Source organism: Parasteatoda tepidariorum, chromosome 6 (genome assembly GCF_982258835.1).
Source record: "Parasteatoda tepidariorum strain Cologne lab strain chromosome 6, Ptep-v5.0, whole genome shotgun sequence".
Taxonomy (NCBI): Eukaryota; Metazoa; Arthropoda; class Arachnida; order Araneae; family Theridiidae; genus Parasteatoda; species Parasteatoda tepidariorum.
Genome location: NC_141760.1, coordinates 92,985,064 through 93,004,962, shown reverse-complemented (window position 1 = coordinate 93,004,962; position 19,899 = coordinate 92,985,064). Strand labels below are relative to the sequence as shown.

At 31.9% G+C, this 19,899-nt stretch overlaps 1 protein-coding gene across 1 annotated transcript in view; it reads right to left on the bottom strand.

Annotated features, from left to right (window-relative positions):
* Window positions 1-19,899, bottom strand: part of LOC107456001 (leukocyte tyrosine kinase receptor) — a 230,635-nt gene that overhangs the window by 134,074 nt on the left and 76,662 nt on the right. The window contains exons 5-10 of the mRNA XM_087166185.1: window positions 16,630-16,785; window positions 14,764-14,897; window positions 13,425-13,597; window positions 10,535-10,626; window positions 10,386-10,418; window positions 1,363-1,404 (exon numbers count right to left, since the gene is read on the bottom strand). Of these exons, the coding sequence (XP_087022311.1) occupies window positions 1,363-1,404; window positions 10,386-10,418; window positions 10,535-10,626; window positions 13,425-13,597; window positions 14,764-14,897; window positions 16,630-16,785 (630 nt within the window). The remainder of the gene's footprint in view (window positions 1-1,362; window positions 1,405-10,385; window positions 10,419-10,534; window positions 10,627-13,424; window positions 13,598-14,763; window positions 14,898-16,629; window positions 16,786-19,899) is intronic.

Sequence of the window (19,899 nt, the reverse complement as noted above, 5' to 3'; positions counted from 1 at the left end):
AACTAATTTTGTAATTTACATTCATATGCACGCTGAACGCATTAAAAAAATTCCTTAATAAGGGAAATATATTAGACGAGTTCCCTAACACGAAACTAAAGGAGAGAGCTCCAAATTGTTGATACAGTCACAACAATTATCGTGCTTAAAAAGAGTTAAAAAGTTTAATCAGTTTATTCTTAGACAGGAAAATGACGATATTTAAAATTTTCCTTTTAGTTTTAATTTAATTTAATTTATATATTTTTGTAAACAAATGATTAGATGTGTAGGAAAATGTTTTAAGAATAAATTTTAAATTATTTTCTAGCGCTTTGGCGAACTGTTCTTTTTACTATAACTTCTTCATTTAAATGAAATTTTTTATTAAGCATGCATTTGGAACATGAGAATCTGATTGGTGAAATGTAGGCAAAACGATCAAACCAAATACAGCAAGAACGTTCCCTAAGTTCTGGGTAATCATGAACGAATCTGATTTTTTGGTAAGATTTTAAATCTTTTATGTTATATAACTTCTTTTCATGCTGAATTATTTATTAAGAATATTAGGTGGAAATAATGCTTGAAAATCATGAAATAAATCGTTTAATATAAGTAGAAAATCAAAAGATTATTTTCATTTTAAAAGTTGGTGAGTGCTCCTCTGTCTCCGTGTCACAAAACTCGCCTTTTCTAAATCGTTTTAATTCATAATACAAGTTGTTCCTAAAGCCACCGCTAACATATTCTAAATCATTTGCATTTTTCAAAATATAGCCATGGCTTTATCAAATATTCTTTTAGCTGCCTCATAACAATGTTACAATTTGACACATTTTTAACAGCCAATCACGTTTTCGTATTAACAATGTGTTTTAATAACGTATTATCAATATTAACAATGTAGCACATTTTAAATGTTCCCTTCAAATTTATACAAACCATGCAATTAATAACATTCGAATACATCAAACAATAATCAAAAGATTTTTCTGAAAAATGAGTTTGGCGAAAACTTTTTATTAGCGAAATACATTTGAGAGAACAAATAATGCCTATAAAAATTCCCTTATGCTCAATCATTTCCGTCAATTTTAAGAGACGTGGTTTTAGCAGTAATATTTCATTTGTTTCCTTTTTTTTAGTAGGATTAAAGCTTCAGGATAAACTTTTTTTCAAATATTTCCAAGTCTCGCAACTTTTACTACAAAAAATAAAGAAGAAATCAGTGGTGGAAATACTTTTGTTTTATCAAAAAGTATAGCAAACAAATATATAAAGCAAAGATTCTCTACTCGTCTCAAAGGATTTATAAAGTAGGAGTTTGCAAGTGATAATAACTTTTTTTAAAAGATTGCCGTAAACAGGAAAAGTACTTACTTCTGACGTAGAAAGCTTCTTTTGTAGAACTTTCCATCGTAGCTGAAATTAAAACAAAAAATACATGTTGTAGCAAAAAACATGTAGTAAAATCAATTCTTTATTATTTATTTTTTGTCTTTAACTACACTGTAAAAAATTCTGGTGCGTAGTTGCCACTACTTTTGGTGTTGAAGTAAACTAATATTTCTTACAGTGCATTCATTCATTTTTTGTTTGTTTGCTTGTTTATTAACAACACAAATTTTAATAGCTATTAATAAAAGCACATTAGAATAAATTTAATGGCTTCAATGCAAAAGCGTTTCGCTTAAAAAGAAAGCAAAGTTTTAGTAAAATATTCACATTAATTCTTTTAAACAATTAATTTTTTGTAAATTTTTCATAATTAAGTAGTCAATTTTAAATAATTAAAAGGTCAATTAAGATGCTTAAGTACGTAAATTTTATGTAATTTAAAAACGGAGTTTTAGTAAAATATTCGTGTTAATTCTTTCAAACAATTGTTATTTTGTAAATTTCATATAATTTTTTGCCTAATAATTAAAATTTTGTACTATAAAATGCATTTAGTTTACCTTAATACTAAAATTTTACAAAAAAAAAATTATTTGTTATTTAGACTTCATTTTTTGCCTTTTAAGTTCATGTTCATAAATTCATGCCTTTTAAATTCATGTTCAAAAAGACAGCTCTGACAAAAAAAGGTTCAGAAACAAAACAAACGTGACTTATGCATAAAGCTCACTTATTAAACAAAAGATAAAGAACAAAAAAAAGGTGTATGAGTGATAATATTCATAAAAACTATGACTTTTTCACCCTGGAGTAATTTTAAAAAACATTCTCCTTACAAAAACTTTATACTACATGGTTGATATGATAATGCAATGTTACTTATGCGATGAAATACACTCGTGGACAAAAAAATTAGTGCACCAAGAAATAATTGCGGGATCGTAACGAAACTTGCAATGAAGGTACATGTCGGGGAGATATGCAAATGATTAGAAAAGCAGCGTGATTGCGCAATGCATATAGCCGGTAGAGGGCGTTGAACGTCGTACTCTGTGGAGTATAAAACAGGTAACCAAAGCTTATTAGAGTGTGCTGAATCATTTACAAATGAAGAGCTGAGGTAGACGCCGTGTTCGAATACAATATGGGCAGTTGTCGCAGTTTGAGAGGGGAAGAATCGTCGGGATGATGGAAGCTGGGTGGTCAGCTAGGCGAGTAGCTCGCCAATTAGGCCGCTCTGATTGTGTTGTGAGGAGGTGTTGGGATCAGTGGATCCGAGAGATCTCATGTACACGAAGACCAGGTTCAGGACGCCCTCGACAGACCAGTCGTCGAGAAGACCGCCACATCGTATGAAATGCACGCGTTCAGCTAAGTGCTTCATCGGCCGCCATCCAGGCACAGGTATCACCTTCACTAGAGGCCCCTGTGTCTTCTCGAACCATACGAAGGCGACTGTCTGAAGAACAGTTGGTATCGCTGCGCTCATTACGTGTGCTGCCCATGACGCCCACCCATCGATGCCTCCGTTTGGAGTTTTACCGTGCACGAGGAACCTGGACTGCAGCGGAATGGAACCAGGTCGTCTTTAGCGACGAATCCAGATTCAATCTAAGCAGTGATGACAATTGTGTTCCAGTGTGGAGACCCCGTGCTGAACGCCTCAATCCTGCTTTTGCTGCACAGCGACACATCGCCCCCACAGCTGGTGTGATGGTATGGGGTGCCATTGCCTGCAATACACGGTCACCCCTAGTATTGTTCCGTGACACCATGCCAGCCCAGCGTTATGTCCATGGAATCCTGCAACCACATGTGTTGCCACTCATGCAACAGCTCCCAGGAGCCATTTTTCAACAAGACAATGCTAGGCCTTATACGGCAAGGGTGTCACAAGACTGTCTCCGTACTGTTACTGCCCTTCCTTGGCCTGCCCAATCCCCAGATTTGTCTCCAGTCGAGCATATCTGGGATCATTTGGGACGGCGAGTTAGGCATCCCACGAGTTTGAACGAACTAGAGGCAAGGTTGCAGCAAATATGGAACGAAATGTCTCAAGACATCATAGAGAACTTGTATGCCTCAATGAACGATCGCATCGCATCGTGCATTCGTGCTAGAAAGGGTCCAACGGGGTATTAACTCCTCCGTTCTTTTGCCTTTTTCTCTATAGCAAATTATCCTTTTTCTTTGATTTTCTAATCATTTAGTTATATCAAAGTAGTCATTACGTTTGTAAAATTTCGTTTCATTCTGATGACTCCTTCTTGGTGCGCTAATTTTTTTGTCCATGAGTGTATAAGTTCATGTAACGCCTAGTCATTCTGAATATCAAATTATCAAACTGATCAAGCATGTACTAGATATCCTCTATCGGATTCAAGTCAGGTGAGACTGCTGGCCATTCCATAAGGGTGATATCTTCAGATAGAAGATTTTCGTTTACAATTAGTGTGTGTTGTCATCCATAAATACAAATTCTGCGTTCATGACTCCCCTAAGCAAACACACACGTTGCCGAAGAATGAAGCCCGATAAATTTGAATGATGTCTTGCTTGTAATGGGTATCTGGCGTTTTCCATATGAAAGTCCAAAGTGAATCAGACTGCAAGATAATCTGGACTCGTCGGAAAACATCACACAAGCCCACTGTGACCATGTGCACGCTACATGTGCTCTATTCCCTGCTAATTACTGACGACGCAAAGAGTATTTTTGTTTTTTTAACTCACTTAAATATAAATTTGCGATCATGTTAAGTGTTTAGTTTCTTTGCTTCATTTTTTTTATAATTTAAAAACATTTGTGATATCGTAGATATTAACGATGATTACGAAACAACCAATACTTTTGAGGAATTTGCGACGAATATTGTATATATATATATATATATATATATATATATATATATATATATATATATATATTTTAAATGGCGGGCACTTGGAGCTATTGTCCATTGGCCACAGAAAGTGCCTGCTAATTCTCTTTTCGTTACCCAGTGGGCACCTGAGGCGAAGCCACGGCGGTGGAACAGCGTCGCCCACGTCTCACTACCACAACCCGTTTATAGGGCGGGTCACATTCACACATTCACACACAAAGAAGAAAGGACATAGAACATAGATAGAGAGAAAGAAACATCCATGCCTTGCCCGGGATTCGAACCCAGAACCCTTCCGATGCAAGGACAGTTCTCTGCCCCCTACACAGACTGGTCGGCTATATATATATATAGTTAGTCATAGTTTTTCATACTTTCTACATAATTAGTAAAATTTATCTCAGCTTGAAATATAGAGTTTTATTTTATAAACGGTGTAGAACAGCTGGGCAAATTTTGAGTTAATGACTATCAATGTTCAACTCCGTGTGCTTATAATTTTGAACCCAATCCTGAAGTTAAAGGAACTCCTGTATCAAACATTATGACAAACTAGGCTTCAAGGAGAACTTTTTTTATTGAACTAACCGCATTTGCGTTACATGGAATGAAAAACTCCGAAAACTTCCCTCGGTTATCTCGACGGCAAGGGGATTCTGACCACTGATTTGCCTACCATTGTGGTTAAGAGCAGAATTCGTTTCATATCCTTTGTCGAATCCTAGGTAACCTGACTCCCGTACTTAATCATGCAATCGGATCATCTTTCATAATGTAATACCATTACTCAAAACTGTTTTAATGAATACATGGAATTCTATATTGAATTGATAATACAGATAGTATCGAATATAGTATCAAAGATATTATCGAATGTGTTTATGAAATCCCATGTTGCTTGAAATCTATGTCTAGGAATTTCAAAACATTTAAAATCGAGTCTAAATTTTGATGTGTTTCATATCTAGTGATGAAATCGGCATCCAGCAGCAATTCATTATTTTATAGACAAGAGATTACCCGTGCATTAGTTATCGGGATTGGCGGTTTCAGTTGGCTAAATATGATTCGATAGCCATATTGAATAATCACCTGATTTATGATTCCCACTTCTGTTGTGGTGTTTGAAATTAAGCTACTTTAATGCTATGGTACATCATTCAATTATGCGAAGTCCATAAATTATTGCGTTTATTTAAAGCAACACAAAGTTCATTCCTTCTTCTTTTACTTACAGTGTTGTAAAAAATAATCTTTACACTTTACGCTAGTTATTGTATTAATTTTGTAAAGATTCGTTGTGCCACCGAAAAATGTTTTTCAAAAATGCGTAAAAATCCTTGTGCTTTCCAGCTGTCAAAATTAATATTTTGCAATATAATAAGTGGCTCAGGGGATAGAGCATTCACCTTCCAATGAGGTGAACCGTGTTCGATCCCAGCGATGACTGGTCAATACGAGTTCCGCACCCGGCTCGCACCGACCACAGTGCTGACGTAAACTGTCCTCAGTAGTAGACAGATCAAGGGTTAGAGTTCCATTGCCGTAAAGATTATTACAGGAAATTTTCAGGGTTTTCCTCTCTACGTAAAGCAAATGCGAATTAGTTCCATCAAAAAATCCTCCACGAAAGTTTCTCGCAATACTTGATTCAGGAGTTCCCTTGTCTTCTGGATTGGGTTCAAAATTAAAAGGCGGTGGAGTTGTCGTAAAGTCTGAATCAGGCCGCTGTGCAACGCCGTTTATAAAATAAAATATATAAGCTAGAGAAGCCATGGTGGCTCCGGGGATAGAGCGCTTGCTGTCCAATTGGGTGAACTAGGTTTGAATCTCAGCGATGGCTGTCGATACGAATTCCAATCCCGGTTCGCACCTACCACGGTGCTTACGTAAAATATCCTCAGTTTTAGACGGATCATAGGATTGAGTCCGTTTGCCGTCAGGCTGACCGTGGTTCTCCTCAACAATGAAAGCAAATGAGGGTTAATTCCATCAAAAAGTCATCCACGAAGGCTAATTTCTACTAATACTTGATTAAGGTGACCCTTTGTTTTCTGGATTTATTTCGAAATTAAAGGCTAGGGAATTGAATATTGGTAGCCGTAAACTCAAAAATTGGGTCGGCTGTTATAAAATATAATTAAATAAGGACATTTATAAAATAAAATAAGTAAACTACTTAGTGTTATGATATATCATTCAATTATGCACCACAGTCCATAAATCAATGTCCTTAACTTAATAGCATAAATTTCATCCCTACTTCTTTTACTTACAATGTTTTCAAAGAAAAAATCTTTTCACTTTACGTTAGTCGTTGTTTTGATTTTGTAAATTATTCTTTTTGCCACTATAAACATTAAAAAGAAATTTAATTATATGCATAGAAATGCTTGTGATCCCCAGCCATAAAAATTGATATTTTACAACAGATTACAATATAGGTGCTACTTGGTGCTATTGCATATCATTCAATTAATTATACACCACACTTTCTAATTAAATGTGCATATTTAATTAGCATAAAGTTCATCCCTTCTTCTTTAATTTAATAAATTATTTTGATCTTATATTACTAATCATATTACTCGAAAAACAGTCAAATCTGAGAGAAGTTTTGGTCTACCTGTTTAGCACATAACTTTAATATACCTATTAAGAAGTTTCAAGGAAAACAAAATTAGGAAATGTAATGGTTACATTGAAAATCACTCAGTAATGAAATTTCTAAAAAAAAAAAAATCCAAAATATGAAACACAAACTGATAAAATTATATAAATATTTTTTTAAGTTAAAAACGAATTAATCGTCAATTAAACATTTAAACACGTGTGCTTTATTTTACGAGAAAGTTTGAGGCATGGTTTTAGTTTTCTGTCATATTATTACGTTGATTCTAGAAAAATATAGAAAATATTCCAAAACGGAATGCAAGCACATGTTCTGTCATTCATATTCATTTGACAAAGATATATATTAGAATCTCTCATAAAAACATATGTTACTCTGATATTGTATTAATTATTTCACTTATAGCACAAATATTTTAGTTGCATATTTACTCACTTTAAATTGAAAATGCAATAAATGTAGATGTTCTATTAATTGATGCTAGTTGAGCGAAAGAAAGTAACTGAATAAAAATATAATAAAACAATGCATTTTAAACAATCTGAAAAAATTAGTTAAATGCGAACAATCAAGGCATATATTAATCTTTGCAAACATAGTTTAATCATTTGTTTAATTAGTTTTCAAAAAAAAGGAATATTGGTGATTCGAGGAATTATCATTAACTAGCAGAAACCTATCTTTGGTTATTACTGTAAAAATGTAAGAGAAAAATTTGTGTAAAGAGTTGAGATTGTAACTATTTTGTATAAATTTTACAAGTAAGAAATCGAATTATTACAGAATAGAATTATTTGCAAACATTTACTTTCGAAAACTCGAAAGTTTTAAAATGGAGTTTTTAAAAAAGTTTTCATATTATTTATTTATATTATTTTGCAGAATGAATGTAAAATTAATTCAATTTAATTGAAATAGTATATTGGGAGGATTTAAAATTTGTTTTTAAAAATACACTTATTTATTTAAAATTTCTAGTGTGTTTACTTCTAGCAAAATAATTGTAAGATTATTCATATTTAATTAAAATTAAATATTGATATTTTTTTTAAATAGGGCTATTTTAGATTAACAGATTATCATACTGCAAACTTAATAAACTAATCACTTAAATATTTATTATTATCAAATATAGAGCCATTATGAATTAAGTTCTTTTTTTTTCAATTAGATATAATTATAATCGTTTTAGTGGCTTTTGGAGACCAGATTGACCACCTTTCAAAATTATCTTGAACGCCCGACCCAATTTTGTGTTTACGACTACTAATGTTCAACTCAGTAGCCATTTTGAACCCAATCCAGATGACCACTCCTGGATCAGTACCCCCAGAGGTATTTGTTATGGGAACATGGAGGACTTAGCGACTCGACAGATTTAACGTGCATCAGTCACCATTAACTACACGGGGAGTCTTCGGCAGGCGGTGATCGAACCCACGAATTTTTGGACATGGGCCCAGTACCCAGGCTATGCTGGTCTATGCTTTTTAGATATTTTAATTCTTCAACCCCTTCTCCTAACTCCTTAATTAGTTTTAAGCATAATCAAGCATTTTCAACGTCTGGTTGTTGCCCGCTATTTTGCCTTTACGGAAATGCTTTAATTTTAATTTCAACTATTTTCAAGAGATGTCCGTGATATTGTCTAAGTTCTTTATGTATTGAATTTTAATAACAATTTTAAATCAATCCCGCAGTTATTAAATTACGCAACCCACAATAAGTATGAGTTAGGGACATTTCTGTATAATATGCACGAGAAATAATTAAATTATTTTCATCTCTGTCATGAGATAAGATAAAAAAACTCATCTCAATGTTCCATTACGTGCTGTACTACTTCCTCACCCACCTCTCGATCAATAACTTGAGTGAGGTACAAATGCTCGAAAAAGGCAAGCTTCGTCACCAATAATTGGTATGACGAGTTACCATACCACCATTAATGTTTAAAATTTCTATAGCCATTTTAAAAAAGAACCAAAAATAAATATGAATTACTTCGCAACTAAGTTTTTATCTCTATAAAAATACAAAATGTGTCTAGAAAATTAAACAAGTAACTGACTATTCAGAAACTTATTAAATTATCATTTAAGACAACCTAAAAAAAATTTATCTAAATAAATACTTAACGTATCACTAACTATTCTAATACTAATTAAATTAATACTTAAAACAAGCTAACCAAATTTAATAATAACAATAATTGCTCCAATAGAATGAGAGATATCTGAGTTTATTGTGCCACATAAGAAAAAAAATATATAATTAAATAAGTAATAAGACAAGATAAAAGTTGATAAAATAATAGTAGATAGGAAATTATATAATTAGATAAAAAATATATAACTTAAAAAAATAGATTTTACCAACATCTGTAGTAACACTGGATCTATTTAATTTTATAACCGTCATTGAACAGCCGACCCAATTTTATGGGTTCACGACTACTAATATTCAACTCCGTAGCCTTGTAATTTTGAACCCAATCCAGAAGACAAGGGAACTCCTGGATTGAGTATTGGGAGAAATTTGCCTTCGTGGAGGAAGGATCTAACCAGCATTTGCGTTACATGGAGAGGAAGACTACGAGAACCTCCCACGGTTAGCCTGACGGCAAGGGGACTCTAACCCATGATCCGTCTACCACTGAGGATATCTCACGTCAGCACTGTGGTCGGTTTAAGTATGGTGCGGAATTCGCATCGACTGGGATCTGCACCCGGTTCGCCTAACGCTCTATCCCCTGAGCCATCGCGGCTCTATATACACCGGATCTATTGTTATTTTTTAAACCAGTGCCGATCCGTGGATTAATATTTGTGTTAGATAAGTATAAGTTAGATAAGTATAAATTTTATTCATATTTAAATAAGTATGGGCACAAAATATTTTTCCCTGTAGAGAATGTGGGAAATATGATCAGAAACAAACGAGTCAGGAAATTGTTTAAGTGCTACAATTTTGCATAGATAAAAATTGTGCCAATAGTCCAAATAACTAATCTTACCGGTTCGCGATAAAACACTGAAATGTTTCTCTGGTCCTTCGAGTAAATCGACTTAATAAACAATGGTTTAAAGTAAATGATGAGAAAGAATCAACTTATGCAGTAACTTTTGAACAAATCGAAATATTTTAAATACTTGGCATCAAAATCCTCCTCTAAAATTGCTTTTTTATCACGTTGAATTTTTACTTTGTGGCTTCATTTTTCGAGATTGAAGAATGGCCATCGTAGTATCATTCTTACTACAAGCTTTTGGTTTAATTATTCTTAAGCTAATTATACAAGTTCAAAATCCTTTAATGTAATGCTTCGTACGTTTCTGTACACCTTCTCCACGATTCCAACCGTTATAGTTTTTGTCAAGCAAAACAACGTGTTGACTAAAGTTGAGCAACCGCTGTACGAATTTTTAATATGGAAAAACAATAGTTATCCTTTTTTTAATGCATAAAAAAACTAAAATGGTACTTACTGGATGGGACGATTGATTCGTTTTCTGGAACTCCTGAAACAAAAATTTTAAATGCAATGAGTTTCCATCTTTATTATAAGAGCGAATAATGATAGCATTTTGTAAAGCAAAGGAGGACACTTGCTTTAACGTTAAATAAAAACTCTTACCGATTCCAAAACATTCAGGACTCAGTGTAATATCATCAATAGCTATATCGCCATTTCCAATGCCACGACTGGCAACAAATTGTAGTTGAAATCTGAAAGTAAATAAGATACATTCGTTGAAATGAGCATTTCACAAAATACTTGAAAAGTGTTTTAGTTGCATTTTAAATCTTTACAAAATTTGGAAAAGCCTTCATACGAAGTGTTTTAATTTTTTTACGATTCATGTTACACAAGCATACATTATTTGACCAATAGTATATGGACACCCAGCTAAAACATCATGGTGTGTCTTCAAAGCAAGACATCTACTTCAAAGCAAGACATCTGCTTCATTCTCACATTCAGACTTGCGTATTGTAGCTGTGGTTTGATGAAATAGGTGCTTAAAACTGGACTGGTCCTCTCAGAGTCCCGATTTGAATCCCAACTTCCTTTCAAGACAGGATATCTGCTTTATTCAAACACAGACGATCAGTCCAGCAGTGGACTGATAATTAAGATATGATTCACAGTAGAATGCCGAAGTATTACTGACTGCGGTCAGTGCGTGTGTGTGGGGGGATCACTTGGCTCAGTCTACGCAGGGACCGAGGGTGTACGGCATTGGTTCTCATTAAACTGTTCCACCGTAAAGTGCTCGACTTCGCGCGCTAGTCGTCGGGCTACCGAAGCGGGGGTACCATCTCCTCTGCAGAGGATCGAAATTGTGATGGCATGTCTTCGGAACATGCTGAGGGATGTTTCCCAGACCGTCGCCTGTAGTCATTGTGTAGCTCTAGTACGACGTAAATAAACTACAGCCTCATTCAAGCAACGAGACTTTCTCAGCCATGGTTTGAAGAAATTTATGATGAGAGCCCCGATATGAATTCTACAAACTTTCCTTTCAAGTTGTATAACTGATCCATTCATGCACGGAGACTTGTGCAGTCATTGTCGGAAGTATGGATGTTGAAAAACTGGGCAAGCTTTCTCAGAGTCCCGATCTAAATTTCATAGAGCACATTTAGAACGAATTGGAACGAAAATTACGTTGTCAGCTAAATCGACCATTCTCACTTACAGCACTCACTTTACCTGTGCAGGATGCCTGGAAGCTAACTCCTATGTTCACACTTCCAAAACAGTTGTACGGTCTGATCAGGTGGATGCAGGCTATCATCAATATAAAAGGGAGATCAACATATTAATACACGCCTCAGGACATTAGAAATAAATATCACTGGGTGTCTGGGTATAATTGGCCGGATTCCATTTCTACATACCGTGAAAGTAGAAAATTATATTGCCTTTTCCATTATCTTGTTTACTGCTTAAAATTAATACATAACAATAAAACATTACTTTACAAAACTTTCAACAATCAATTCAGCTACTCCAATTTCTTTCTACAACACTCAATTCGAATAAAATATCGGTTTCTAATTTCCAAGAATTGAAAATTAAAATAAAATAATTTTTTTTGGAAGTAATAAGTGTTAAGATTGTTTTTCACGCTGTTGTTATTATTATTATTATTCTCAATGAACTTATTTTCTAAGAATATTTCTCAAGGAACTGTTTAACTGGCCTGATTCCAACAGCATTTATTGTCATATGTCATATATAAGAGTGAAACTTTAGTCAACATGTTTCAAGTACTTCAGAAATAGGCAACCATTATCAAGACTTGCCAGACGTGAAAGTGAAGATACAAAACAATTTAGAATGAAAATCGTAAAGTTGCCAATGAAAAATTGAAAAATGAATGTGAGAAACAAAACTAGAAAAATCGCCATAACCGAAGGAAAGAAAGATGAAAATAGAACAAGAGAAACCATAGCGGCAGAGAAGGTCAAATCAGGGTAAAATGCCTTTCTACGCGTTATGGAGCGTGGATCTAATGTCGCTAATACGGGAATGAACATTCATATTCTCCATTGAGTGGGAAAATGCAGTTTACCCTCTCGGCCTTTGTGGTTATTCTTGTTCTGCTTTTCATCTTTTTTCTATCCTGCAGTGGACTGATAGTTGAGACACGGTTCCCAGCAGATCACCGAAGTCAAGCATCACTGGTTGCGGTCAGTGTGCGGGAGGGTGACCATTTAGATCAGTCTGCGTAGGGACCGAAGGTGTGCGGTATTGGTCTTCGTTAAACCGTTCTACTGTAATGGGCTCGACTTCGCGTGCAGGTCATCAGACTACCGTAGCAGGGGTGCCATCCCTTCTGCAGAGGATCAAAATTGTGATGGCATGTCTTCGGATCATCCTCAGGGATGTTTCCCAGACCGTCGCCAATAGCCCATTGTGCAGCTCTAGCGCGACGTAAATCAACTACAGCTACAACAACCTCATCTTTTTTTTCTCTTTTGGCTTCGTTTTTCCAGAATTGTTTCTCACCTTTACTTTTCAATTCTTTGTTTGCCAACTTTAAGTTTTACATTTCAAATCACTTATTTTAAATCACTTTTTCCTCTCATTTACAACTGGCAAATCATGTCATGAAAATTTGCGCCCATTTTTGAGCACTTGAAACATATCGACTGTTTTTTCCAAGTTGTATAGTTTTGAAAGGAATAAAGTTTTTAATCAATGTAGTATCTTTAACTGATTTCTCAATGAAGAAGGGTTGCTCCCAAACCTTAACCTTAGTTTTTCTTTCGCATTTCCTCATGTCTACTACTTAGATAAGACAAATTGATAAGATAAAATGATTGTTTGAGTTTATAAGTTTTTTTATATTTTTTAATGTACCATATATTTGTATCATTGATTTTATTCAGAGCAAAATAATTGTTGTTGAGATATGACTCATTTATTTCTTAAATTTGAACTTGGGCAAAGTTTTATTTTGAACTAGCTTACTCTTAAATTCAATATTAATTCAAGCCATAAAATAATTTCTTACTCGTTCGATATGTTGGGTAAAAAAACATTGGCTTTTTTCCAAAGGTTGCCTTTGTTGCCGTAACTTCTAAGTATTTCAGTACTCCTTGTCGCTGTTTTGCTGGGGTAAGCTTCTTCGGCAAAAACTCTCAGTTGTCCAATGTTGTTGCCAAATTTGTGAAAGAAAAATCGAACCTAAATTGGAAAGAATTGTGATTAAAGAAATCAATTCTATTTAATTGTGTCTTTTTTCTCAATTAAAGGGAATACAAAACATGGCATCTTTAGCTTAGCTTTGATAATTAAAAGCTTAAGGATTTAGAGTTCCCGGTATTTATCCAATACTTTGTTACGTCATGTTTTTCTTTTCCCAACCAAAAGTTCTTTTCCCAACCAAATTGTTGTTTTACAGATTAAGTTCTTCAAATATAAGAACATAAATTTATTTCTTATTTTTTTAAAAATTATTTTTAGTTTATTTAAAACTAGAAATAATATCTTAGCACGAAAAATAACTTTTTTCACTCAAAAAACTAACCATTTATTCGGATAATCAAAACGTAAATAATTTGATGAAAGTTAGAAGTAGAGTCATAATAATTTTTCAAATTTAAGTATATCAAAAAATAAGAGATTTTTTTAAATATTTCATTTAATTTAAAAAACCTCTAAATATTTCATTCAATTACCTTCATATTATTCAATAACCTTTAAATATTTCGTTAAATTTAAATATTTCAAAAAAATAAGAGATTTTTGGCATTATATTTGTGTGTAATAGATACAATTAATAGTTAAGATTAATTTAAAAATAAGCAAAATATAAGTATACAAACATATAATTTTGAGATTCTACCAGATAAAAATATCTTGTCAATCACTTAAAGTTTAGTTCACGAGTAAAAGTTGGTTTTGTTTCATATCGATAAATTAATGTGTTTTCAACTGAATCTTTAACCTTTTTTTTTCAGAAAACTATGAACTTCGATATTTTCTTTTGTCTATCCACTTATAATAATTAAAATTTACTATTCAACTATTTATTATTGCTACTGTCATAATCCTCTCTTTTTATTATCATATTTTATTGTAATACTCATCTGTTATTTTCATAATTCTCGCTTATTATAATCATAATCCTCACTTACTATCATAATCTTCAGTTATTATTTATTATCATAATCTTCACTTATTTTTATCATATTTTATTCTAATTCTCATTTATAGTTATTACCATAATCCTCACTAATTATTATCATTTCATTATAATCCCTATTTGTTATTATCATAATATTCTCTTATTATTATTGTATTTTATTTTAATCATAATTTATTGTTATTATCATAATCCGAATACTCACTTGACAACTGTTGTAGAATTGAGAATGTACATTTCGATGATAGTATGGTGGTGGCGAAAACCATGGACTTTGAAGTGTTGTTTGAGCACCAAATTCTGTTTTTCCTGCGGGAAATTTGCTGACAAGATATGTGCCTGCAAAAGAATAACAAATTATGCGTTATTTCAAATAATATTTTTGATTTTTTTCCGCTTATTTAAACTACTTTTTAAGTTAGTTAGAATTATTAAGTTAAATCAAATAAAAAAAGGCAACATATCCCAATTAAATTTAGATTTTTTTAAGATTTATTTCCATGAAATGACAAAATACAATCTCCATGGACACTAAATTATGAAGAATAGTCCCTTTTGAAGAAGAACTACAAAAATGGTTTAATTAAAGTTTAACTATTTTAAAAAAGACATTTGGAACTCTCAATTTTATGTGATTTATTTTTTTATTTTCCTTCTTCTAACTTATTTCATAAGTTGAGAAATTTGAGAATTCTCTTAATCTAAAAATTATCCTTTTTAATCAGTTTGATTAATTTTAACTTTCATATGTAAGCTTGAATGGTTTCAAAATAATTATGATAAATAGCATTTTATATTAAATTAAAAAATTTTCAACTGTCTATTCTTTAAAAATTATTTGACCTGCTCAAAATAAAACTTAATAAACAACCAACTTAAAAAAGTTGGTTGTTTATTAAGTTTTATTTTGATTTTTTTAAGTGACTTAAAAAAAAGTTAGGAAATCCTAATTAAATCTTATTTTTAAAAACAATGCAGCGAAACTGTAACACCGTAGTTTTCTTTCAGATTTTAAATTTTATTTTTTAATTTTAATCCTTATAGTACATAAAATATGCTATTAAAAAAGTCCTTCTGAAATCCAAATTAATTTTTATCCGATTAAATTTTTTATTTTATTTTTTTAATTTACTTAAAAAATTGTGATCAATAAAAATATTATTAATAACTATTTTTAATGTTAATGAATTAATTTAAAACTTTATTTGAAATTGTTATTTCTGAGATTGGATAAGTTGGGCGCTTCACCTGTTGAATTTTGTAAAGTGTGATCATAAGAAGGCATCATTTTTCATATTAAGGAGTTGATTTTATATATTTTTTATATTTTGCATGAAACTTCTAATATTGAGATAGGATTATTTGTAAGCCTCACCTGTTGAATTTTGAAAAGTATGATCATAAGAAGGAACTATTTTTCACGTTAGGGATTGATTTTATACTTTACATGAAACTTCTAATTTTGAGATAGGATTATTTGTGCGTCTCACCTGTTGATTTTTGAAAAGTATGATCACAAGAAGGTACTATTTTTCACGTTAAGGAATTGATTTTATACTTTACATGAAACTTCTTATTTTGAGATAGGATTATTTGTGCGTCTCACCTGTTGATTTTTGAAAATTAAATCATAAGAAGGTACTATTTTTCATGTTTAGGAATTGATTTTATATTTTACATGAAACTTTTAATTTCGAGATAGGATTATTTTTGTACCTCACCTGTTGAATTTTGAAAGGTATCATCATAAGAAGGTACTATTTTTCATTGGAATTAAGGAATTGATTTATATTTACATGAAACTTCTAATTTTGAAATAGGATTATTTGTGCGTCTCACCTGTTGATTTTTGAAAAGTATGATCATAAGAAGGTACTATTTTTCACGTTAAGGAATTGATTGTATATTTTACATGAAACTTTTAATTTCGAGATAGGATTATTTGTGCGTCTCACCTGTTGATTTTTGAAAATTATGATCACAAGAAGGTACTATTTTTCACGTTAAGGAATTGATTGTATATTTTACATGAAACTTTTAATTTCGAGATAAGATTATTTGTGCGTCTCACCTGTAGAATTTTGAAAAGTATGATCAAAAGAGGGTCCTGTTCTGTCACTGGGTGATTCACCTTTTCTTCTAATCCATTCACTGTTTTCTGTATAAGTAGTAGTCCACCCACACATATCATTTTCAAAAGTACAATAACCACTCTTCGGAATTTTATCTACAGGAAAAAATACAAGAAGTAAACGATTTTCAATAACTTTATTGAGGAAATTGATACTGTATGCAATAATTTATATAAAATATCTCATACTGGAATATCTTTCATAGAATATCTTTCAATCATTAAGTAAAAATTTGTGGTGCAAATTCATATTTGATTAAGAAAAATATGTTTCATAAAAAAATATGGCTGACAAATCATTATAGGGAATGGGGAATTGAAACAAAAATCATCAAAACCTTTTCTATTGCCTGCGAAATTGTAGTTTTTCTAATAATTACGTTTAGCTCTCTTTCAGTTTCTCCCATCAATTGAATTAATTTGAATGATTTAAATCCTACGTTCCTCAATAATTATTCGTTGGATTTTGATAACATTTTTGCATTTTTATTTTATTGAAATACTAATTTTTGATTCGAGATGTATATATTTTACTTTTTAGAATGGATTTTAAAAATGGAGCACCATTTACTGGCTGTAAATTTTCTTTAGAGTAACACTTTTAAAGACTTAGTTTTTATTCTAAAAAGCTAAACTTATTCTATAGTTCTAACTTTCTAAAAAAACTTTAGTCTCTAGAATATGTTATTATATTTTAATTATTTTTTTTCTAATCAATTAAAGTCTATAAAAGTCACTTAAATGCGTTTAGTACACTACAACAGCATCTCATCACGAAAATTTGAAACGGAATGTTTTTGAAAACGGTCCTTAAAACTCCTGACAACACACACAAAAATACTTTGAAACACTTTGACACGATTTATTCAAGAGTATTTTTTTACTTTTATATAGTGTCAAAGCTGCCATTTACTTGGAGTTCAGTTAACAATAAGGTCTTTCTAATTTTCAAGTCCAACTCAACTGCAATTTTCCATAAAAACCAAATATTTAAGTTTCTTTCCTTAAAACATCTCTTTAAAAATAATTCTTTTGGTAAATCAAGAAAGCATTTCTCCATTAATTTTGCTAGTTAATATCTAACTTTTTTTTTATAGTTTCGATTAGAAAATATTATCAAAATTAATCGAACATCATTCGCGTCAGTATGACGATTTTCTAAAGTTTCTCCTGAACGAATTAGTACTATTTCAACATTAATTTTGCCTATCAGGATATAAATTCTTTTTTATTTCAACTATCGTTGACTTTAAATTATTTAGTTTGATAGAAGCTTGGTTTAAAAGCATAACTTTAAGCAAAATAAAAGGTGGTTTCAGATAATTTTTGGAATACTAATTTGGAGACGTAGCTATCATACGCATGACGTTGCATGTGCCATCACGCGTTCTCTTTGACCTTTAAGTTTACCTTACATAACGAATTAAAAATAATTAAATATAAACATGCAATATTTAAAATAGAACATTCAATGATCTCATTTTTTTGTTTAATGATAGCTATAAACAGCAGCCATTACTGATGTTATCTTTAAACTATTTAATAAAACAGAATCGCCTGCAGTTTAATTAATATCAATGGCAAAATCAACGAAAAAATTTCGTTTTCAAACGTCTCAACTGTGTGATCTAAATGAAATTTTCGAACGATTTTTAGGATCGGGGATTAAAATAGCCCTTTTCGTCCACTGTCCACATTTCAGAGCGCTAGCACAATCGGTTGTTGTTGTTGTCGTCGACCATCAATGCACTGGGGGTGCATGTTCTTGTTTTTCTCCTATGGCCAAGAATTCGACTTTTGCCACACCCTTACGTCATACCCGTTTGTAAAGCGGGCCCATTCATACATCTATTCATTCATCCACAGATCGTGACCTGAAACACAAAACGATCAATCTTCAATCCAGTACCCCCAGAAGTATGATTTGTTATGGAAACAGAGAAGAAATTGTGACCCAACTGGTTTAACGTGCACCAGTCACCATTTACTGCCCTTTGGCCAGCTGTATTCGAAATCCAGTTCTCACGAACGCAAGTCCAGCGTCCAACCGACTCGGCTATCCCCACCAGCACAAACGGTTCTGGTGTCATAAGACGGTCAAACTCTTAATTTTTTTATTATAGATATTAGTTTTTGATCAAACTATAGAATCAAAAGTAGTTCCATATGTTTTGAAGAAACAGCATTTGCAAGAGATTACATTTTTTACAAATGTCTACAGCTCGCATTACAATGTCTTGCCAAACATTATACTTTTTACGATCTCAAGCAAGATGAGATAAAAGCGTAGCAAAATGATCAAAATCGTATTTGTGACAGATGTTTCTAATCTTTTTCAAACAGTTTTGTTACTATTATGATAGTGCTAATGCTTTCCAAGAGATCGTCCAATAATATCGCTCGGAGGTGAGTATGATGATTAACTCGTATCTTCACCAAGGATTTAAAAGAAAAAATCCTTGAAGATCCAAAAAGTGCTTAGAGGAAGAATTTCTTTCTTTTTTTTTAAAAAAAAAAGAAAAGAAGTCTGGTTTAAAAATGTTATAAAAACATAAAAAAACTGGTATTTAATGTATTAAAAGTGTATGATTATATTTTAAAAGTTCGATTTTAAGGAAAATAAAATAGCAAAAAATACCTTTTTGAAATGCGACAAACCCTTAAAGGTAACAGTTTTTCGTTATTTGTGGTTTTTGCCAACTTTAATATGCATTTAAAATGTAAAATTTACAAAAAACAATTAAAAGCGTTAGTAGAAAGGCATAATGAGTTTTATAAAATAAATTAAGTATTCATTGAGTATCGTTCATATGCTTGAAAAATAATTTTAAGAAAAGAAACTATTTTGCGCAATTTCATGATGTTAATGGGCAATTCCATCATTTACAATTGTCATATTTACAGGCTTTAAAAACATGTAACTCAATTAGAAATTGTTAAACCGTTTAATGATTTTGCTAAAGTCACTCTTGGTTTCATTTGAATTCATAGCAATTTTTAATAACTTTCATGGATTTAAAAAAAAATTTAAAAACAAAAAATGAGGTGTAATGGATGTATAACAGTATATTATTTTCAAAACAACAACATTTTCAATTGTTTTAGAAAAATGTTAAAAAATTTTTAAAATGTAATAAAAATTGGAGTAAATGTTACACCAAGAGTTGTTTTTAGCGAAAACTCTTAGAACTGCTAGATTTCTTTTCCAAC